This window comes from Pyrus communis, chromosome 13 (genome assembly GCF_041283825.1).
Source record: "Pyrus communis isolate YQ-2024b chromosome 13, ASM4128382v1, whole genome shotgun sequence".
In the NCBI taxonomy this organism is placed as follows: Eukaryota; Viridiplantae; Streptophyta; class Magnoliopsida; order Rosales; family Rosaceae; genus Pyrus; species Pyrus communis.
In genome coordinates, this window is record NC_142577.1 from 23,582,584 (window position 1) to 23,605,917 (window position 23,334).

General features: G+C 37.2%; 3 protein-coding genes across 3 annotated transcripts; 1 reads left to right on the top strand and 2 right to left on the bottom strand.

Moving 5' to 3' along the window:
• Positions 1–79: 79 nt before the first annotated feature.
• On the bottom strand, positions 80–1,994 carry LOC137737277 (uncharacterized). Its single transcript, XM_068476714.2, has 2 exons — positions 1,573–1,994; positions 80–1,161 (listed from the first exon to the last, which is right to left on the bottom strand). Exons 1-2 carry the CDS (start codon positions 1,825–1,827, stop codon positions 259–261), a joined length of 1,158 nt encoding a protein of 385 aa, XP_068332815.2. The 5' UTR covers positions 1,828–1,994; the 3' UTR covers positions 80–258.
• A 1,549-nt stretch (positions 1,995–3,543) lies between these two features.
• Positions 3,544–6,570, bottom strand: LOC148691969 (uncharacterized). Its single transcript, XM_088683459.1, is given in 3 exon segments — positions 3,544–3,648; positions 5,924–6,418; positions 6,421–6,570. Coding segments are annotated over 3 exon segments (750 nt in total).
• A 7,143-nt stretch (positions 6,571–13,713) lies between these two features.
• LOC137736958 (ADP-ribosylation factor GTPase-activating protein AGD3) lies at positions 13,714–21,085 on the top strand. Its single transcript, XM_068476285.2, has 19 exons — positions 13,714–14,341; positions 15,042–15,118; positions 15,426–15,526; positions 15,613–15,683; positions 16,143–16,205; positions 16,300–16,344; positions 16,465–16,530; positions 16,647–16,694; positions 16,783–16,878; positions 16,959–17,000; positions 17,079–17,294; positions 17,439–17,570; positions 17,687–17,911; positions 18,057–18,143; positions 18,227–18,562; positions 19,089–19,234; positions 19,328–19,421; positions 19,959–20,449; positions 20,609–21,085. The coding sequence occupies exons 1-19, from the start codon at positions 14,297–14,299 to the stop codon at positions 20,721–20,723; spliced, it is 2,496 nt and encodes an 831-aa protein (XP_068332386.2). The 5' UTR covers positions 13,714–14,296; the 3' UTR covers positions 20,724–21,085.
• The last annotated feature ends 2,249 nt before the right edge of the window (positions 21,086–23,334 follow it).

The window sequence follows — 23,334 nt, forward strand, 5'->3', positions numbered from 1 at the left end:
CAAAAACAGCACACGAAAAAAATCTTACAGAATTTGGATGTAAGGTTTGATTTGAACTGAAATCAGTGACGAGGCAACAGACACCAACGCAGTGACATTTATATTTGAAAAAAAAAAAAAATATGAAAAATCATCAAACGAAGCAAATTCTTACACATTCATAACACTAGTCGGATAACCCATCATTCCGCGAAGCTTAAGTTGTGAGGCTACATGATTGCGTGGTTTCAAGTACGAGAGGACGAAAAATCCAGCACATCAAGAATCAGACTCATCGGATACTGTTTTTTTCCGATACTTCCGACCAGATTTCTGTACACAAGCACTTGCAACTGGTGCGCTTGGTTGCGAACCTTCTTCCTCAACCGCACTAACATCACTTTGGACTTCAACGGCTGCAATGCCAACGGGGATGCCTGCTCGTTTTAAGGACTCCGTTTTGTCATCTTCCTTGTCTAGCTTCATTTTGTTGCTATCATTAACTGCATTGTCATCTCCTCTCTTCTTCTTCGAAATAAAGGTCACAGACACGGGAAGTTTAGGTGAAGAATCCTCTGTCTCTGACCTTGACTCTGAATTTGAACTCTCATCCGGAGTAAGGTACTCTGTACAAGCCTGGGCGTTGGCAACTTCATCGACTTTGGCTGTTGTATCGAAGCTATAACATGTATACTTTGAGGGATTCACCAAATAATCAGGTACCTCACGGTATTTTGGGCGCTTACTTTTTGCTTTCATAGAGAAAGGGCTTGGACCTGAAACCATTCCATTCACATCAGACTGAACTTCTGCTTCTTTAGAATGATTATGAGCTACAAAAGCAGGATCAAACCTGACACGTTTCTGCACCTTCGTATCTGAGGTATGGCCTTTCCTTTTCAATATAGACTTTGGCCGGCCACCATCTTCAGGTGATTCTACAGTCTGTTTCTTGACTGGTAAAGCAGCAGCCAGGGTAGAATTTGACTTTCGAGCTTCAGCATCATCTTCTTTCAGCCTAAGTTTAGCAGCCAGGAAATTGGCACGCGGATCTTTGCTGCTACCATGAAGCACATTTTGAGAATTTAAAAAGGGCCCATGATTGGCAATCTCATCCATGAACAAACGGTCGCTAACGCCTTCTGTTCCCGCCGCCACTTTGTCATATTCATCTTCCTCTTCCTGCACCCAATGGGAAACAAATTAGATGACCATAATAATTAATATCAACGATTCAGTCTTTACTATAACCAACAGCAACAAGTTAACTTTACAACTAAAGAACATAAATTGGATAGTTTCTTGCATCAATTAGCCGAAAAAGTACTAAAATTTCGACTTATTGTGCCAATTGGGACCAAGATCGAGTATTTGTAATCAAACATTAATTCTTCTTCAAATCAGTCAAAAAAAGTACTAAAATTTCAGCTTATAATTCTAATTAGAACACAATAAGTACTAAATTCCTATGAATTCAATTGGGGTTATCAATTCACATGAACAATGCGTGTAAATGTGTGACAATTACTTCTTCTTCTTCTAGCTTAATTTCTAACGAATTATCAAATAATTTTGGAAAATAAAAATATTTACCTCGAAATCCAGAGTGGGGTCCTTGCCGATCGACGCTTTGATCCCCCATTCGTCCTCCAGAAACGACGACGAGCACGGGGTTTGGTCTCTGTTGGATGAGGTACCGGCGTCCTTGCCCCGCTTCCATTCTCTGCGCTCGACCGCGTCGCCGGTAACGGACCAGGGCGAGGATTGCTGTACTTTCGGGAACGACGAGGTCGACGAAGGGATCGATCCAAAAACCTTGTCCGCGCGAACTCTGAAGCTGTCGCCCATCGATTGTTGTCTAAGGATTCGATGCGTGTGTGCTGCTGTGTAAGAATTTCACTGATTCGAGAGGCTTTTATGCAAAAGCCAGAGTTACCAAGTTACCGATATCAAATAGGCAAAGCACCGCCCTGTGATTTTCATTTTTTTTTTTTTCAAGTTTCCTAATCCGTTTTGGTTTGGGCCAGATATATGGGACATCTAGTCCATCTAATGGCCGAAGGTTTAAAATTGATACACGAACAGTTAGTGGGTCCCACTAGGATAGATGATACATCGAGCAGGTTCATTGCGGATTTGGATCCTCTTCTGAGCTAATGGAGAGGATCCTCCTGACCCATCATCGTGGACCGTTAGATTTTTATCCAATGGCTACAAATAGGAGGTCTCTCTAAAGTTATAATAATTGTAGCTATTGGATAAAAATCCAACGGTCCATGATGATGGGTCAAGAGGATCCTCTCCATTAACTCAGGAGAGGATCCAAATCCGTTCATTGCCACGTTGCGTAGCGTTCAACTCATTATTGGATCGAAACATTACGGTGGCGGTAAAACCATTCATAAAATTACTTTCTATGAGAAGGCCTGATTTTTGCATTAGATCGAAATCAATATTCTATTTTCAATATAAAAAATTGCATAATGAAATTCTCTTTTCCAATTTCGTTACAAATCTTTTTGAAAATTTCAAAATCCATTCCTAACAATTCAAAAGTTCAAATGTGAAAACATACATAAAAAGCCAAATGAAACTATCGCGTACTTGTACTCACATGTTATTTTTTATGGAACAACTAATTTATGTCATTTTCGATCATCAGATCCTTTTTATTTTTGTTAAATCAGATCGTAATTAGTTCAAACTTGAAACCAGAATATATTTAGAAAAAAATGACGCTAATTAGGCAAAATAGGGGAGCACATTTGCTCTAGGGAACGAGTATGGGCAGTAGAAATGCTTCATGATGATGAAGAATTGAAGATGAAGCATTACTCTATCCATCGATGTTGAGGGTGGCAATACCAAAGCGATTCAAAGAAAATGAGGTTAAATGCATGGATCGCATCATGCCATATAGACACTAAATTAGGGTTCACAGAACATTATGTGGCACAGAAGGCCAGCACAGAAAACTAGTTTAGGGGTTCACAGAATACCATAACATCCATTCAACAAAGCTGAGCACATAACCGAAGATCCGAATTTCGAACGGTCTTTCAAAAGAAGCTAGCTAGTTTCTTTCTACCCAAGCAACCTTAGAGTGACTAGCTAGCCTTCAGTTGGTTTGAGCGGTTCTAGGCCCTGCGCGGCGGCAGTTCCAGGAGAGCTTTCTCACACTCTCGAGCTTTCTTCTGGTCTCCTTTGCACTATCCAATTCTGGCTTTAGTAGGGAAGCGCATGACTTGATGATATGTTGAAGCTAACGCTTGCAGCGCAGCCAACCCTCCGCATCCAAAGATGATGTCGTACGCATAAAGATTGTCCATCACCATAAATTCAACCATGACCGTACGGTCTCTGGGGCTGTCACCAGCTGTGACAGGGAGGGTGATTGTCCCAATAGGTTCAAGCTTTTCGCCATAGTTGCCGGCACAAGCTTTTTTAGACAGGTGACTTCGTTCCGGGTGAGCCCCAACTTCTTCTCCAGAGTGGAAATGTAGAGAAGATTGTGCTTAAAGCCACTGGTGACAAAGATCTTGTCCAGTTTAGTGTTTGCCACCGTCATGAAACAACGAGTGGATCGTTGTGGGGGACTTCAAGACCCTTTAGATCCTCATCGGAAAAGGATACTCTTTCTCCAGAACGCTTAGAGTTCGACATGATCACCTGCTTCTTGAAATGAAAAACACCAAAGATTTAACAAACAAAAAAGAAACCATATGTCTAGAGGAAAAGAAAAACTTAATCAAATAGAAATAAATCAAATTAATGACAGAGCCATGTATCAGGTATTTCTTTTGACAACGATAAAAGACGTCTAACCTTGAATCTTTCCCTTCAGGGACAGAGCCATGATTGAATATTTGAATCACAAAAGAGGCGTGATATATGTTGATATTTATTATTGGGGTTCTTATAAAATTAGATTTATTAATTGAATGAAAATTAGTAGTGGTGTATTTTGATGGAAAGATGCGTCTCTCTAAACATGAAATTCAAATGAAGAATTACAGTTTTGACTCTTCATTAATAGTCACATGTTTTCTTACTAGACTTTCATGTTTACATGATCATACATAAAGTGCACTAGATATTAGAGTGTCTCGTTGAGTCCACCTGAGAGAGTATTCAACAAAATCATGGTTCACTGAAACCTTGTGATTTGGTGCTACTATTACAAGAATACGATCGTTGTATCCTAAGAAAGAGACAACAGCTGATCAATCATGAGCACCATAGTGAGGTTTAAGCTTGGCTTAAGGACAAAATGTTGAACATTTGCCTCTCACAATTTTCAGGTTTTTCTAATTCATTTCATGATTGAGTTGCATGAATTATACTGATTAATATAGCAATTAAACTCTATCCCGATCTTAATATATACGTCATTTGAAAGAAGTGAAATATATGCATTCCTCCATGAGAAAACACAAATATTTTATACACACACACGTAAAACTAATTAATAGGAGCAAAGTTTCATAACCATGGTTGCAGTTAAATATTTATCATGAGAAAAATTAGCATAAAGTCGAAGGAAAGTCGAAGGCTTTTTTCATACCCTTCGTCAAGACTGCTGTGTTGAAGAATGGAGGAAAATTTGGCTCTCAGGGTTCCTCTGGCAAGCGGCAGCCTACAGTGTGACGGGACTCTCCCATTAGTGTGCTTTATAAATGACTCACAACGCGAGGAAGCCCTAAATCTGGCACGGGCCAGTCGTGTGTAGGGCTCCGGTTGATGATAGAAATCCGACAGAACGACGCCGCACCTCGCATCCGTACAGGGCGTCTTGATACATGCAGGATAAAGCAAAGAACCGCCTTCGGGAATAAATTTTAAGAAAAACTAATAAAAATTATTTGAAAATTTTGATTTTTAACGGTAATGATAAAATAAGGGGTAAAATGAATAGTACCAGAATTGACTTTTTAATGTAAAAATATGATTTTTTGTTAAAGTAAATAGTATTGAGAACTTTTCGCTAAAGTTCTCTAAATTTTATTCATATATTTCCTACCGGTTCTGGTAATTTTAAAATTTGTCAAAACAGCCCATAGGCCTTGGTCCTTCGATTTATTTCCGACCGGGCTTTTTGTGTTTTTATATGTTACAGAGTTGTGCACAATATTTGCTATCGATATGTGAACATTTTAAAGGAACTAAGAAGTTGAACATGAATAATACTTGTATCCCTCATCTCGAGGAGATATTTTTCTGTGCATCTGAAATACGGATCGGTGCACCACGTGTTACAATACAAGTGGTCGACCCGTATTTCGAAAACATAGAACAATCTCACCACTCGGAGAGATGAATTCATTCTCCTATTTCATATAGATCAATCATCTCTTGACACATGGTTTAGGAGTTTGAGCGTGAACATGTGGCAAGAGAGGATTGGTCCATGTCAAAGGGGAATCAGCTCATCTCCAAATGAGGAGAAGGAGTTACATGGCACGTATTAACCCTCATGACGGTGTCGCGTGTCAATGAATTGAAAACATGTGAAAGTTTTTATTCATATATCTTTATTTCATTGGTATAGGATGTCACTGTAGCGATGAACACATGTCATGTAAGTTGTTCTCCTAAGTGAGAGATGCAAGTATTATTCTTTGAATATTAGCAGCTTTCCAATTGTTGTTGGCAATATAACCAGAAAGAAATTCACACATCTTATGGATCTTGAAAAAAGGGAATTGGATACACGGTTACTGTACAATTAATGAATTTTTGAAGAAAATGAGCGTTTAATAAAAAATTCATCTAGTCTCGCTCATACAATTTGAGTGAGTCAACACATATAAGTGGAAAACCATACATTACTAGACCAAATGGTCGTTAGAAAATTGTTGGTTCCTTGGAGATAGGAGTCCTGTTGCAACTTTCTTCAAAACCGCAGCAAAATTGACAGTAAAACAATCAAACCTAAAAGAATTACACAATCCCGTGCATCCTTCTGAGTCTTCTGCCTCCTCACTTGCTCCAGCTGGCGCCGGGGCTTATAGTACTCTCTAGCTTGCAGCTGATCCCCTCTGACTTGCCCTATTCCGGCTTCCGTTGGGAAGCGGGGGAGGAGGTGGTAAGTTGACGGTACTGCCCTTAGGGCGTTTAACCCCGGAATTCCAAATATGATGTTGTAACCTAAACCCAAAGAATCATCCAGCACGGAAAAATCCGCCATCACAGTGCTGGATTTGGGCGCAATCCCAGCAGTGACCGGGAGAGTTATGATCCCCAGAGGTCTGGCATTTGCCCCGAACGCGGCCACGATATTGTCTGCTCGGCGGCATTGAACAATGTCTCTCTCGCTGAGCCCCATCCGCTTTAGAACGGAAAGGAAAATAATGTTGACTGAAGCGCCGGTGTCGATCAGTATCTTATCCACTCTCGTGTTTGCCACCAACATCTGGACGACAAGTTCGTCGTTGTGGGGGGGACTTCGATGGGTCGTATTAAGTCCTCGTCGGAGAAGGTTATAGCCAAACGTGCCGGTTTGCCGGTACGTGATTTGTCTACGTCCTTTGCATGCAAGAAGTTGAAGAAGGATAAAAGGAGCAAGATGATTATTACAGCAGTGCCCTTCATGTTTGCTTGCATGGGAAGAGAGAAGAGCTGAATCTTCTGGTCTCTGCGAATTGCCAAGGGATACGGACAGGGAGGGACATTTTATAGGTTGCAGATTATTGCAGTCCTAATCCTAATTGGTGTGGAATTCCCAAACATAGAAGGAAAATGGGAAAGGTAGACTGGGCCTCGTTCCACTGCAGCCCAAAACTAATAACCTATTAGGCCCAAGAAATTTAAAGTCCAAATTTAACTAGAAGTAAGGAAGATACAAAACTTATAATTCTATTAGATTTATTTATTTATTTAAACAATGTTTTGAATTTGATTACTATAACATTATTGTAGCGGTATTGATGCATTCATTTTTAATAATTTTGGTACCTTATCATAGTACATTTGTTTTCTATTTTCTCTTGGGCCCATTTTTCTATAGGAAGACTTGTATGTAACACTCAACAATAGTACTCACTCGCAAGTGGTCATTTACCACAGTGGTGGAAAGGAGTTGAGCTCTTACATGACGGCACGGACTCGAACCCATCGGTAGCTAATCTAATATATCGTTTGACCAAAAAGAAAATAATAGCACTCACTCCTATTAGTTCAAACTTTCCATCCTACCAGATTTATAAGCATCAAACTCAAATTTTTGGAACACCAAAATACCTTACAATGAATGAGCAAAACAATACTCGGAAAGGAACGTGTCAACTAGCAACAAGAATGTCAACTCAATAAAAGTTAGAAACCGGCATATCATGCACATTAATTTTACACAAATCATGTAAAATATGATTATTTTATGCACAATTATTGGTTTAGGGGGAACTTTTTGGTGCACAAATGTTGACAAAATTTGGAAACTCTTAAGAAATGTGGGAGGAGAGAATACGACCTCCAACACCTTTACCAAACCGTAATAGGGCTTTGGTTTTGGAGTTATGCAAAGAGACTCATGTGGGAAAATTGAATAACGACAATAAGACTGCATTGGTTCGGCCTCTCAAATCGTCTCAGAACAAAAAGGTGGGCCGTCATTATTTCCTTGCTGAGATATGAAATAGACTTCAGATGGGCCTAGCTCTTGCTCTATCTATTGTCCATGAAAGACAAGTTTTGGGATTCTTTAGGAGCCGATAGCGACTAGGGTCAATATTAAAGGGGCTCAAACAAAGTTCATTTGCCCATTTCTTCTTCTTCTTTAAAGAAATTTCTTCTTTGTTGCGAAGTATTGAATGATACGAGAATAAACGAGACTGAGAATAGAGAATCGAAATAGTTGTAAACATAAAATCTTACGGCTAAAACACTTGTGGCGTTGAAGCCACACCACTTCGTTTTAGACAAAAAATGTATTTTTCTTTTTATACCATTAGCTAAATGGATGTTGAATTACCAATCATTTTCTTTTACTAAATGACGGATTGATATGGGGTTGTTAAACCATTGATAATATCGATAGATAACATTTTAATGGTGTAACGTTTCAATATTGTTATCGATATAGACGTTAGACATTATTGATACCACATTCATTCCACATAGAGTATTTTAGTAATTTTGTGACAACTGGACATGTTTACTTTATTTAGAGAAGTACCACTAAGAACTAGTTGGTTTTAACATACTAACTGATCCTTCAATAACAAGAAGCATTCATTTGGTGATTGGTGTTTTGTAACTTGTTTAAGGTAGGTAAAACCAAAAACATATTTAGGGTTCGTTTGGAGGTGTACTTTTAAAATGATTAAAACTATTTTTAAAGAAAATATTTTTGGGCTGTAAAAGATTTTGAAGTGTTTCCTTCGTACAAAAATCACATAACTGGTGCTTCTTGCATGAATCATTTAATTGTTTTTCCAAAATTCATTTAAATTTTTACTAAGGACTGATTATAAAATCATTTTTTACAAAAAAACGCTTTTAGCATTTTAAAAATACTTTCTAAATGAGCCAGTAATCAAAATATCATCATCTCAAAAAAGATATGCAACGAGATAGAGGCAGCAGCAAATCGAAATATTACAGCCTGATTAAGCGGGGATTAATAGTTTAAGGATTGAAAGCAAGTTGTTGATCATATTCTTTTCATATACAAGAGAAGAAAAGCAACACAATGTTTCACTTTAGTTCTTCGTTCATATGGCATGTCCTAATCTGTCGGTGCTTTAGCTAAACCCTTTCCTTTTTCTTTTCCTTATTTTTCTCCTCCCTTCTCCTTTCTTTTGTTTCTTATTCCAACTTATGATGATGCATCGATCCCTTGCCTTTTTCAGTGTAAGTTCCTTGGCGATCTTGGTTGTCATATAATGCATCACACGTGTTTTAATTTAAATTATGTATCATCCTCAAGAGATTTTTAAGTTTTTTTGGAACACGAAGTGGTGTGCCACATGTCATTGTACAATTGCAAGTGAAGAGATAAGAACAAAAAATTTCTCCACTTATATAATCATATATGACGTACCTCTATGTTCTGGACACATTGAAAAATCTCTTGTTCCAAAGTTTCAACCAAAACAACATAATTTATCAATCATTGCAATATGTATATATATTCCTTTGTTCTCCGAGCAAATTTTGCTATAAATCGATGACAATTTTGCATACAACTCATGACCGAAGATTAAGAAACTTGCAATTCAACTGGTTAAGAGTTTATTCCTATATCTATAGCATTTCGGCCGAATTTTGTCTGTCAAATGTTGTTTGTATAAAACATAAATAGTGAAAATGGGAAAACTGGATTGAATGATAGACAACTTAAATTGGGTGGGTAAGCTTATTTCATTGATTAAGATACTACGTGTCTACAACTATATTGGAGTCAGTCCAATATCATGTTGCATCAACATGTAATGATAAATTTAAAGAACAAATGGAGTGATGCACGTGTAACTATTGGACTTCACAAAAAGAATAACATACTTTGATACAATGACGAAAGAAATTGAATATCTACAATAAAATTAATTGATAATATAAAAAGTAGTCAAACTCTTTCTAAATACGTGAAAATTTTCTTATTTTTCCGACGTGTGATACACTCTCCACATTTTGTTTGTATAATTTGATCAATGATCAGTCCAGTACATGCCTGCAAGTCTAGGACACTTGTTCCTGATCGGCAACTTTATGCCTGTGTATGCAACTATCATGGTACGAATTAAAGATTCCCCTACCCTAGCTTGCTTGCTTGTGTCATACTGCACATGGTTTCGTTAAATTTCAAGTGTTTGTATCTGACCCGTACAAAGTGGTAAATTTATTTAAAAATTATTCACCCAGTTAATTGGTAAATTAATCAAACTGCAGAGGGAACAATATTATTAGGAATCTTTGCAATGCTAGATGATAAAGTCGTGCTAGAAGCTGCAGAGCTCCCTTTGGAGAGGACGATAATTTTATCCAGAAAGTGAAGGCTCTAGGTTCCTATAAAATTAATTTTGTAATAAAAATGCAAAATATTAATGCAAATGGTCAAAAAGTGAGCAAGATATGGGACGTACAAATAGTCACATTCTTTACTTTACTAGTTTCCTTTCCTCCTTTTTACGAAGAAAATGGCATCCACTGCTGTGGAAAAAGGAAAGTACTTCCCCATCTTCGGCGGGTGCTTCCTTCTCCACATTGGGACAATTTTCACGGCTGCTTAGCCAATCTAGTATGGCTACACAGTGTAATTATCGAGAAACATCTTGATTCTGTGTAAACTAGAAGAGCTGAATCGAATATCATTGTACTGAAGCTTGGCTTGTTTAAGTTTGAACTACCGAGCTGAGCTCAAGCCTATCTCGAGTTGTCTCGTAAAAAAAATCAAACTACTCACGAGCTTTACTAACCGAATATACCAATACTCAATCTTGGTTTACTTTTTAATCGAGCCAAACTACACTTGGCATGATTCTTTCACGAGCCGAGCTTCAAATAGCCAAACATGAATTGAACCTAGTGCAAGCTTGAACAGTTTTGAGCCTTACGTATACATTGTCACTTAGTGTTGTTGATATCTTTATTTTATAACTTGTATTTGTTTGTTAGTCATCTATAATTATATTATATAATATGTATATTAGTAACGTTACTTGATCGTATAAACGTTATTTTTAAAAATTTCCTTGTACTCAAGTCTAATAGGTGACAATTATTGTCTAATTATGATTAATCTTTACACCCAATTTTTTGCCGGAGCATCCAAGGAAAGAACCATGCTAACGATAAAGGAAGAACTACCCTGAAAAAAAATTGAACCATGTTCGGATATTCCTTCAGAATCCATTGTGCATAATGTCACGTGTGAACACAAATAAGAAATTCATATTACACTTTGTAATTCCAATGCGAGACTCCCATTTTAATCGATGACGAACAAAGATTTTTGTTTTCTTAAAAGATATTACAAACTAATTAACCTTTCATTGCTTGAATGATAAATAAAAGGGAAAATCTTGCCTTGCGTTTTTTTAGGTTTGATCTCAATTAAGTATATATCTCAAGTACATGTTTTTCTTCATCTATATATATGACAAGTACATGTTTTTATTCGTCTGAGTCAGATTTTTTTTTCAGCTAAGACTATTATATTGTTGCTTGTACTATGACGTTGTATGCAAAACTATGGCCAATAACAGACTAAAAGAAAAATGCGATTCACCAAAAGAGATTCTCACATGTAGTCAAGTTTTAGTACCGACAATATCACTATTCAACAAAACGATTGCCACTTGTTTATGTTTTTAGTAGAAACGACATTACTTGCCTCTTGTCACGACATTACTTGCCTCTTGTCATCATGAGGTCCACAACAATCTAGGTTTGGATCTTGAAAGCAATGCACTGAAGAAAAATATCATAATTATCAAGATAAGCCACCATTTATCGCTTATCACTTATTTACAATATCACGCTAGTCTAAGTGTTCCATGGCCTAGATGATCAATTTCCCATTTCCCCCACCCCTAATTTTCAGATTTGAGAAAATGAGTGATTTCTTTGTGTTTTAATTTATCATTGGTAAATTGCATTACACTCTTATTGCTATTTTAAATGGGAAAGGGATCTTCTCCTGATCATTTCTATTAAGTTTTCTTCATCAAATAATTCGGATTATTGAAATTTGATCAAATAGTTAAAATTATTATAATTTTTAAAATAAACCTTATTTGTAATTATTTAATCAAATTTTAAAGAATTCCGATTAGTTGGTAATGAGGACTTGATCCAAGAGATTTGGATAGGATACCTATCCTTTTAAATGTTGTTGGGTTTCCTCTGCGATTCGAAACTCCAGAGTTGTCTGTCGGGCATGGATGTGGAGGGAAATTTACACCGGGTCCCACCTTGATGAAGTGGCCATTCCGTGAGTGACAGAAGCATCTCTTTCACTCCCACGTTTCTCAACTGGCCGCTTGGCGCGTTTCAACAACCGGATTCGTTGCAGCTGTCGGATCCAACCATCCAACGACTCGCGATCCTGTCGTCCTCGTTTCTCGTCGGATTCAATCCACGCGCCGTGGAGGTGCGTTGGTGCGACCTGTCGTCCTCGTTTCTCGTACCCTGTAAAGTGAACTGACAGAAACTCGGAAGGCTCCCTGATTTCACCTTGAAGAGGACTAATTGCCCAAACGACGTGTCGTCTCAATGAGCTGCCGCTCACAATTTTTATGTAAAATTTGCCAAAATATTTGAAAAATTAGATTTCAATCCCTGAAATAATCAAAATTTAGTAGACCGTTAGTACCGATGGATGAATTGTTGATATTCGATTTTAAGAGTTCAACAATAGTAATCGTAAAATAATCAGTTCAGCTAGATCCCATTATCTTTATACTTTTAATGAGTTTTTAAATGTATGATCATATTGTAATTTAAATAAAGAAAAAATCACTCGTTATCTTAATCTTGCTGAAGAGTTATGCATTACACTGTCATTTACAAGGAACGATTCATTCTACATAGGTCCGACACAAGATTTTTGAAGATGTAACACATCCCGAACTATTCTAATTTAATTCTACTTAAATTGTAGTTTTTTGTTGAGATCGAGTCCATGTCAGTTAAATGTGTTTGTCACACTTTACTATGTTTATTTGTATCATACTTCACCAATTTTGAAACTGTCGATTACCGGTCAACTTCATATTTTCAAGGACCTACTTGAAAGATTCGTGTTAAGGCACCCCTACCGAAATACAAGAGTTTCTTTCCAACCATGAGGCAATCACAATGCGACACGTTTCAATGTCAAAATAAAGCTATTAGAGTCCACATCGACTGCAGATGGAAGCCGGAGACTCTCTTTGACAATAAAAGTAGACATTTCTCCTACAATTAGTTCCTAATGCCATTATTGTACATAAACTCGTCATTAGAACTCACTAGTTGATTATGCTTGAACCTATGTATTGTGTAAATTCTTCACTATTATTTAGAACTACTCTATCCTCTTGGATGTAGCCCAACTTAAAGTGAACCTCGTACATTTTCTGTTTGCTTTCCTATCCTCATTAGGCGACTGCAACAACCTTATAAAGATCACAAACTTGACATTTACATAGTTCTAAAATCTCTCTAATTTTATGCATCAACAAAGTTCATCATTCAACAAGTAACAAGTAAGTCAAATCCCGGAAACTTCAGCCTTCAACAAGTAACAAGAAAGTCAAATTCCGGAATAAAGCAAAGATGAAAAAAGAAAGTGAAAGAAAGAAAAAGAATTTTGAATATTTTTCCTTGTCCCAATTATTAAAAGAGAAGGGAGAGAGCGCAAACAGAAGCAGTACTGGTTTGGTACTGAGACGCTTTTATAAAAAGTGAGTATAAAAAAAATTGAACTAAAAAAGGTGTTTAGTAAACACTTAAAAATAACTTATTTTCATAGTTTTGGGTGAAAAAGCTGAAAACGTAAAGTAGCAAAAATAAACTTATTCTCACATCATAGCACGAACAATTTTTTTTTAAGCATAACAATGCCAAACTAGCTTGTAGTAGTGTCAAGTTTTTGTAGCAATCCCTTTCGACATTTTTAGGTTAATACTAAGGAGACTTTTGCAAAAATAAAACTCAGTATGAATTTTCTGTCAATTTTTAAAAATAATTTATATGTCAATATTATAAATATTATACTAAAAATATAAATGGTGGAAAAATTCATAAAGAATCATATTTAAAGAGAGTCCCCTCATCATTTTTCACTGAAAAATGGCCTAATCGCAATCCAAACAACACAAAAACACTCGCTCTCAATTCCCAAGACTCCCATATTCTGTAATTATAGGTGTGCATCTATATGCGGCTTAAGCTTAACAAACACTCAAACCTTCGTGCGGTAATGTTTTCTTGCCTCTTTCTTTCTTCGTGGGGTTCCTTCTCTCCCCCTCTCTCTCTTCTTTTGGGTGGGCCGTACTGCTACTACTTCTAGGGTTTTGAAGCTCAAACTTTAAAATAGTGAAAAATAGGAAACTAAAAATAAAAGAGGGTTTTTGGTTTGGTGGAGGTGTGTAGCTCCTCAGAGTGTCTAAATTTATGCAAGCTGGAGCTGATTTGGCAGATATAGATTGTGATTTGGACTTGGGTTTTTCCTTATTTCTGGGGTTTTATTGGACCTGAATCTAAAATGTGCAAAGATCTTGGTGGGCGAGATTGACTGCTTGGACCCGCCGGAGAAGATGAAGCAGAGGAGTTGTTGTTGTACTGATTGATATTTTTGAAGAAAGAGTTGGAAGGGAAATCAAAGCTCTCAAAAATGCATTTCACTAAGCTCGATGACTCTCCTATGTTCCGCAAGCAGGTTCCTCTCTCTCTCTCTCTCTCTGTGTTTCTGTTTCTGGGTTGTTTGGTTGTATGGTTTTTGTGAGAGCTTTTTGTTCTTTCTTCCAAATGCCGTGATTGTCTGCTGAGAAAATCCGGAAGTGAAAAGAAAGTTTGGAACTTGAATCTCATTTGGGGAGTTGGTGGGTGGTGATTTCTGAGTTCCAAGGCAGACCCAACTTTGTTATGGATAGATTTATTATCTTCCGATTGCTAATTGCTTGCATTTTTTTTTTCCGTAGTACTGTTTGTCTCTAACTTTCAATCATTTCGGATTCCATAGAAAAACAGAAAGTTATATTGCAGTTGTGTTCTCTGCTTAGGACCGAAGATACTAACGTTGCAAAGATGCATGTTAAATCTGCTAATGCTCTTCTCGGGCTTTAGATTACTCAGTCTCTCCTAGTAACAAGTGTAGCGAATGTTAAATAGCTCACTGTTCCCCTTCTTATTATATTTTCTTTGTGGTTAAAGATCCATAGAAATAATACTGTCATTGTCAACTTCTGAATGCAAGGATTCATGTCATTGCATTCTGGTTATATCCATTATTCATGGGCATTGAACTTTCACTAACAAATATCACAGATGCTGTTCATACTTGTGTATGTTATGACATAATTTCTAGTCATAAGCTCGGCTGGGGTATGTGGTAACTTATGTTAGTTTTGTTGGTGCAGATACTATCCATGGAGGAAAATGCAGAAACGTTGAGGGAGAGAAGTTTGAGATTTTACAAAGGATGCCGAAAATACACGTATGCCTAGTTTTTGGATGCATTTTAGCTTTGCATTTGCAAATTCATTTACATTTCTGATAATGTAAAATGTAAATTTGGCACCATAACAAACTTGGCCACTTAGTATCTTTTGCTGTTTGCACTTTTATAGCTCTCAAATATGGAGAACATTTGAACTTCGAGACTAATATAAATGTGATGAAGTGGTTGTGGATCTTCCTTCCTTGCCTTTTTTCTGGATGGAAATCAACCCGCACTAGACTTGGATGTGAAGTTTTGTCAGGGAATTACTTAAAGGCCTTTTCTTTTTTTGTTTTGCTTGCAGGGAAGGGCTTGGGGAAGCATATGATGGGGACATTGCTTTTGCTAGCGCCCTAGAAACTTTTGGCGGGGGGCATAATGATCCAATTAGTGTGGCTTTTGGAGGTATGCCAAATTGTCAGCAAAAAGAGTACCAAATCGCGCATTGATGATTTTCAAATCAATAATTGAACTCATGTCTTCTTCACCAGGTCCTGTTATGACTAAATTTACTATCGCATTGAGAGAAATTGGGACGTACAAGGAAGTTCTTCGATCCCAGGTAATAACTTTGTTTTGTTTGTAATCTACATTGTCAAATCTATTGCTGGAAGCTAATTGGCTTCATTATGATTTTACAATTCAATATACTATTTGAGAAATATAGTTATTAGTTGAAACTTGAAAGGGTTTCCCCATAATTTTGGCTTGCAATGGATTCCTTTTGAAGCTTGATGTTATTTCCATTTTTTAACTCTTGTGTTAGAAAGTAGTTTTACTTGAACAAAAGGAACTCAACTTTGTAGATGTCATGGCTAACTGTAATACACTGCGGCTTATGCAGTCACAAGAAGTTTTTGGTGCATTAGCTTCTCTAGTCCTTACATATATCAAATGTCTTTCATGCTCTTCATTTTCAAGTTCTCTGTGTTTGTTGCCTGTTGGATGATTAGTTTATTCGTTATCATGGATAATGTAGAGTTGTTATCTTGTTTAACCTGTTTTTCCCTTCCCCCTACAGGTTGAGCTTATGCTAAATGACAGACTCTTACAATTTGTGAATATTGATTTGCATGAAGTCAAGGTATTGTGAAAGATTTGTTCGTTAGATAATTTAGGTTATCACTTAGTTTATTTTCAATATCATTAGCGTCCAATTGAGTACTGTCCTTGTGCAGGAAGCACGGAAACGTTTTGACAAGGCTAGCCTTATTTATGACCAGGTGTGTGCTGCATATCCTTAATTAATTTGATAGATCTTCCAGCTATATTGAGATTATCAAAACAATTTGAAATAGTTTTGGTTTTGGACACTTGGTTTGATACTTTGATACTATTTACAGGCTCGTGAGAAATTTCTCTCTCTGAGAAAAGGCACAAAGAGTGACGTGGTTACCCTTCTTGAGCAGGTAATTTGTGGTGCTAATTTCTTGTTTTCATTTTATTCTATAAACCTGGGCTCTTATCTATATTATTGGAAACTATCCATTCTTTACATTCTAATACGCTATAAGAGATACTGCAGGAACTTCATAATGCAAGAACTACATTTGAGCACGCTCGTTTTAGTCTGGTAACTTTCTCAGTCTTGTTCTGCCAGAAATCAATGAGTTCACGCCATTGAGGCCTTGGATTTATGATTTGGACCTTTCTATTCGCAGGTGACTGCTCTTTCTAATGTTGAAGCGAAAAAGAGGTTTGAATTTCTGGAAGCGGTCAGTGGAACAATGGATGCACATCTTCGTTACTTCAAACAGGTAGATTGAAAGTCAGGCTTGCTCTATGTTTTGCTTGCTTTATCATTAGCATGCCGACCTTAAACTGTTGTCATGTGTAGGGTTATGAGTTGTTGCATCAAATGGAGCCATATATTAATCAGGTTTGTTACATGTTCTGGACCTTTTTCATATGTTTGTAGTAAGAATCATTTTAAATTGGACCTCTTGTTATTTCCTAGGTCTTGACATATGCTCAACAATCAAGAGAAAGATCCAACTATGAACAGGCTGCTCTTCATGAAAGGATGCAAGATTACCAACGACAGGTTGATCGAGAGAGTAGGTGGTCTTCTAATGGTTCTAATGGATCTCCTAATGGAGATGGGATACAAGCCATTGGTAGAAGTTCACATAAAATGATAGAGGCCGTTATGCAGTCTGCTGCAAAGGGAAAGGTTTGATGAAGCTTCATATTTTGCCTTTAATTTATTGATGTGACCTATGCTCAACTTCTTTATGCATTTTCATGGTGCAGTTGTTTTTATTTCATCTCTACGTTTAGTACTACTATAGACAAGTTTAACAGTAGCAATAATCAGGTTCAAACCATTAGGCAAGGTTACCTCTCAAAACGTTCCTCAAACTTGAGAGGTGACTGGAAGAGAAGGTTTTTTGTTCTTGATAGCCGAGGAATGCTCTATTACTATCGGAAACAATGCAGCAAACCATCCGTAAGTACTCTTTTCAAGAAAGAAGTTTGGAGTCTGGATGCAGGAGGCTAGAAGTTTGTCCTGGGTTATTATATTAATATCAAATTTTGTTGTTTTTTTTTGTCTACAAATTTTAGGGTTCTGGTAATCAACTTTCTGGTCAGAGGAATAGTTCTGAGCTTGGTTCTGGACTGCTGAGTCGGTGGCTTTCTTCTCATTATCATGGTGGAGTGCATGATGAGAAATCTGTTGCTCATCACACAGTGAATCTGCTTACATCAACTATCAAAGTTGATGCTGACCAGTCAGATCTGAGGTTTTGTTTCAGAATCATTTCACCAACAAAGAATTATACTTTGCAGGTTCGATTCAGTGTAGCTGGCCCTTGTGAGCTTAGGCTTGCTATGTATTTATCTGGTTTTTCAACTTGCTAATATGGCGAGTCTTTTATGGTTATTTTTATCTAGTGGTTCCTGGAATGATATTGATTTATGCTTGTCAGTGCAGGCAGAGAGTGCACTTGATCAAATGGATTGGATTGAAAAGATAACAGGGGTTATTGCGTCATTACTTAGCTCTCAAGCTCCTGAGAGGGTAATTGTTTTGAAGTTTTACATGATTATGTGGCCATTGATTTTCATAGTATCATTGATGGTTTTGGTTCAATTATATTTCAGTTTTTGCCTGCTAGTCCCATGGGAAGTCATCGTCGTTCTGCCAGTGAGAGTAGTTCATTTGAGAGTTCTGATTTTGATCACACTGGAGTTGAAGAACTTGTATCTGAGAGGAGCCTTACTTCTGCAAATTCTGAGCGCCCGTTGAGAAGCTCACAACACCAAAGATCTTCGTTAAAAACCGAAAAGACGATTGATATGCTACGACGAGTATGTGGGAATGATAAGTGTGCTGATTGTGGTGCCCCAGAGCCAGATTGGGCATCATTAAATCTTGGTGTTCTCGTTTGCATTGAGTGCTCTGGTGTTCATCGTAATCTAGGTGTACATATCTCAAAGGTTAATAACAATTTTTTCTCACTTGGCCTTTTTACATGTTATATCTGTGAGCCATGCACTGTTTAACAAGTGTTGTGCAGGGATAACTATTATTTTTTTCATGTTCTTGATTCCTCTACTTTTTTACACATACAATCTCAAATATTTATTGAGTAGGAGTCTAAAGAACCTTACGCATATGATTCCTACTAGTATGTGGTTTACTTTTCTAAATGGCAATAAGAAAGTTTTGAGATGTGTAAACTGCCAATGGTATGTTAAATCTTTTTTCCAAGATTTTCTTTTCTTTGGCAATGAATTGTGAGTGCAATTACAGGAGAACCAAGAATTATGCAAATGATAACTTGGTAAAGTAGTTAATATGCTGGAAATTACCAAATTTTGTTTTGGTTTGTATATTTGTATATGGACAGTAACTTCTTCCTAGTAATTATTTTTGTTTATAATATACTTATCCTATCAAAAATTGGATATCTGTACCGGTTACTGAATTTCTGCAAATTTTCTTCTTGGTGTCTTACTGCAGGTAAGGTCTCTTACACTGGATGTCAAAGTGTGGGAGCCTTCCGTTATAAATTTGTTTCAGTCTTTGGGTAATGCCTTTGCCAACTCTGTCTGGGAGGAACTTTTGCAATCAAGAAGTGCCTTTCAGGTTGATCTTATATCCACAGGGTAGGGATTCTCTGTTACAACTTTTTCGAGTATTGCATATGTTTCTTCTCTACTGGACTGTTGTGAGTATTCACTTGTATTCTTCTGGTGAAGGTCATACAAGTCCGATAAAAAACAACTAGTTTTTATCAGCAAACCTGGTCAGAGTGATTCTATACCTGTAAAGGAGAAATTCATTCACGCAAAGGTATGTCCTTTCATGGCTCACAGTTACTAGTTGGATAACTTGAAAGCATTTCAATTTATGATCTAATTGCTAACATTATAGTATTAAATGCTAAGTTGGTAGTGAGGCAATTGTTTCAGAACATCAGCCAATCTGAAAAACACATATTTTGTAATACTAAAGACTAAAACCAATTTTGTCTAGACTTTAGTTTGAGACTGAACCTTTTTTGGCTCGTTGGGATACTTGTCGTCCTCTCTTTTACTGCTTTTTAGTGATCATGGCTTAGGGATCTTGCAAGAACGGCTGTACATAGTGTATAAAGGCATAACATTATTATTCCTCTATGACATGGATAAGCCTTGCTTGAATTCATCTTAGTTTTTAAAAGACTAATGATTTCTGGACTAACTTTTGTCAACTTATGATACATGAGCATTCTTGAAAGTCTTGTATTATATAGCGAACTGATCTCCTGACTATACTTGCTACTAGTTGAAAATCTACAGACTGCTTCAGAAATGTGGAAGTTAATGTGTATTCTTTTGTTAATTGCAGTACGCAGAAAAGCTTTTTGTCCGGAAACCAAAAGATGCACAATATACTCATTTGGTAGCACAACAGATTTGGGAGGGTGTTCGCGCTAATGACAAGAAAGCTGTATATCGTCACATTGTTAATTCTGAGCCAGATTTGAATGCGGTGTATGAGCAAGCAGCTTGTAACTCTTCATTAACCCTTGCCAAAGTAATGCTGATGCATGAGCAGACTAGCCATGACCAAAGCCCGAGCTGCTTAGCTGGGGATTCATTGGACAAGTCGTCTCCTAGCTCTTCAAACTTGAGTGGTACAAGTGAAGGCCAGCAGGTGGAGGATCTAGATGGGTGCACTCTGCTTCACCTGGCTTGTGAAACCGCAGACATTGGTATGCTTGAACTCCTCTTACAGTATGGAGTGAATATAAATGTGACTGATTCAAGAGGTACAACACCACTCGACCGTTGTATTCTCAGAGGCAAAAACACATTCGCAAAATTGCTTCTTACAAGGTGATAATTTATCTCATGGTTGGATTTGCGGTTTTTAAAACCCATTTATTACATTTGCCTAATCTGTGCATATTGAACAAACTCTCAGTTTCTTTAAAATGCTGTGTTTCCGCCTTTTTTTTGTGATTTGCAACTGAAAGGGCTCTATTGCATCTGCAGGGGAGCTGATCCACGGGCATTAAATGGGGAAGGAAAAACCCCCCTCGAACTAGCAGTGGAGTCGAACTTCGATGATAGTGAAGTCCTTGCTATGTTATCAGACTCCAATGGGTGAAACTGTCGTATTAGTAATGAAACTATCCGAGGCCAACTTCATGAGTGCTGGGATGATCATTATCAAAAGAAACAAAGGTATCACATTTGTATAATTATAGTCAGTAAATTTGAGAGATTTTTATCCTTTGAACGAAATATAAGCAAGTGTTTTGTGGTTTTGAGAGTTGGAGGATACCGATGGGGTGCATTGTTGAAAAATGTCAGCCGGTGTTGTAATCTAAAACGGCTCCGGTGGTCTAAGCCGAAAGCATGCGGTAGCTTTCAGCCAAGGGCTCTGTAATGTGTTCTTGTGAGGATTTAGTGTAGGCCATTGTGTATTTGTACATCATTTCTTTTAGTGAAAGCTTTTGGTGGCTGTAACTCTATGAAGCTCGAAACTTCAACCTTATGTTGTTCTAGGTTTAGGGTTTCCAAAGCCGCAATAGAAAATATGAAGGTAATACAAAAAAAAAAAAAAAAATGCTATATTTCTTGTTATTCGTCTTTCAATTGTGTTAAAGAGTTGATTACAAGTAGCAGGTATGAATTAAGCTAGTTGATTTGGACAGTGTAATTGGAATGTTACACTTTGCACCAAGTGTAATCGAAACCTGGCACGCGAGTTTGAAATTGTTCTCTCGTAAATCAAAATAATTTAGAACATTCTTTTCAACTGATTTTGCATAAAATCTGTACCACTCGCGTTTAACTAGACTTGGCTACTTGATTGCATCTGTTCTTCATATTGTGCAGTGCACCGTAGGTTCCACTAGCGCATGATCAGTCGAGCTAAGATCCTACACCCCTAGCTTTCTAGAGCATTTTCAAGCATTTTTCACATTTGGACAAAACCACCCAGCAGCACTTGCCACCGAGAATATGGAGTTTTGAGCACATTCAATTGATTGGCTTATGAATTCTAATGCCTTTTCCGTGAGTGAAAACTGTCCGTTTTCCGTCCTTCAATCGTGTATGTCATTGTCGTAGACGGGACCAGTAAATGTAAATATAATTTGCTAAATAGACAAGGCAATCAAATATACAGATTTTTGGATCACCAAATTTTATCCATGTCAGCGTAAAATACAAAGTTTGTGAATTGAAGTGTCAAATGTGTTGCGGTGGCACTGACATTTTCTGAAGGTCAGGGATGATGATGTTACGCTAGCTCTTGGAGAGTCAAATGTAGCAAGTAGGCCAACCCAACCCCATCACGTACCAGACAGCCTTGTATGGGGTCTCCCTCCAACAATTGTAGCAACTAAACCGTAAGCCCTATGGGTTCGTTTGGTAGGTGGGAAGAGATCGCGTCCTAGGATGAGATTGGTAGGACAGTACGACATGACTTATAATTTATATGTAAGAATAAGTTAAATAATTCACTTTATTGTAGATTCATAACTCATCGTGTCCAGTTTAGTTCTGTTTATCTCACATTTTGATATAACAAGTAAAGGATTAGACTCCAATAGGCCCCTTATGTTATGTTTACTCCCATATGTTACCCGTTAGCTAATTATGATTTTTTTGAATTGCAACAATTAGTAACCTAGATATGTAAAAACCGCGACAATTCAAAATATGAAAGCTATAACAAAACTCTACTCAAACCATAACGAATAAAATTATAACTTTTCTTGCAATTTTGGATATGACAGTCTGACCAAATGCAATTGTTAGACACTCTCACAAAGAAATGAGCTAGACTTTATGAGTATCATTCCACTCCATCTACGTAGGATTGCAGTTCACACGAGCCCATAGTGGTATGAGCAGCGATGAGAACTTCCGTCTACGAAAGTACAAGTACACCACCGTGTGTTTTATACTAATAATACAATAAAAGACTCACACATCGATAAATAACATCAAAGTAACGATATCCTCGTTGTTCTAAAAGTTGTTCCCATGACAAGCTGGTCGGTCTAGTGGATACTTTATCCAGTGACTGATGGTGCTAACTCATAACTCAACTGCCATGACTCATGAGTAATAATAGTGGAATACTCTGTTGATTTATGACACAAAACATGATAAGGAAGCATAATTCCCATTAAAAAAAGTTTTTTTTTAATTTTTATATTATTTGTTTATTTTTATTTCTGAAATTGGATGCGAAAAAGAAAAGCCCTTGACGCTCATGTTGGGCCTGAAAAGGAAGAGGCCCACAGGTGCACGCGTGTTGGCCTTTCACCGGTCCCGAGACACACCCTATCATGGTCTACAACACAAACACTGGAAAGCGAAAACCGAGCCAACCATAAAACAAAGATTATTCCCTTCAGCTTTCATTCCCACACAAATTATTAATTATTGTTTCAATAACAAACTCAAAAGGCAAAAAAGATAATCACTTTACTCATCACCGTTCGTTTAATCTGTAATCCCCGAAAGAGACTCCTATGAGATGGAGACACTCGTGTCATGAAGTGTTTCAAACTAATTAATTACGAGACGTTTGGTTAAAAAGTAAAATACAGGACGACACATGATTTATTTGAGACATACTGTTATTTTAGAGTTTTCGAATTTCTTATAAATATGATATATTAAAAATATCTTAGATGAACCGAGTTTACAGTAATTGAATGTTCGGTCTAAAAAACAGTACTATGTGAAGATATTTTTGT

What these genes read in the sequence shown, in the direction of transcription:
- LOC137737277 (XM_068476714.2), bottom strand. Translation starts at nt 1,827, where the DNA reads ATGGGCGACAGCTTCAGAGTTCGCGCGGACAAGGTTTTTGGATCGATC. An exon ending in ACCCCACTCTGGATTTCGAG is followed by an intron (nt 1,162 to 1,572) that starts GTAAATATTTTT and finishes CATTGGGTGCAG; the next exon opens with GAAGAGGAAGATGAATATGA.
- LOC137736958 (XM_068476285.2), top strand. Translation starts at nt 14,297, where the DNA reads ATGCATTTCACTAAGCTCGATGACTCTCCTATGTTCCGCAAGCAG. An exon ending in CTCCTATGTTCCGCAAGCAG is followed by an intron (nt 14,342 to 15,041) that starts GTTCCTCTCTCT and finishes TTGTTGGTGCAG; the next exon opens with ATACTATCCATGGAGGAAAA. An exon ending in AATTAGTGTGGCTTTTGGAG is followed by an intron (nt 15,527 to 15,612) that starts GTATGCCAAATT and finishes CTTCTTCACCAG; the next exon opens with GTCCTGTTATGACTAAATTT.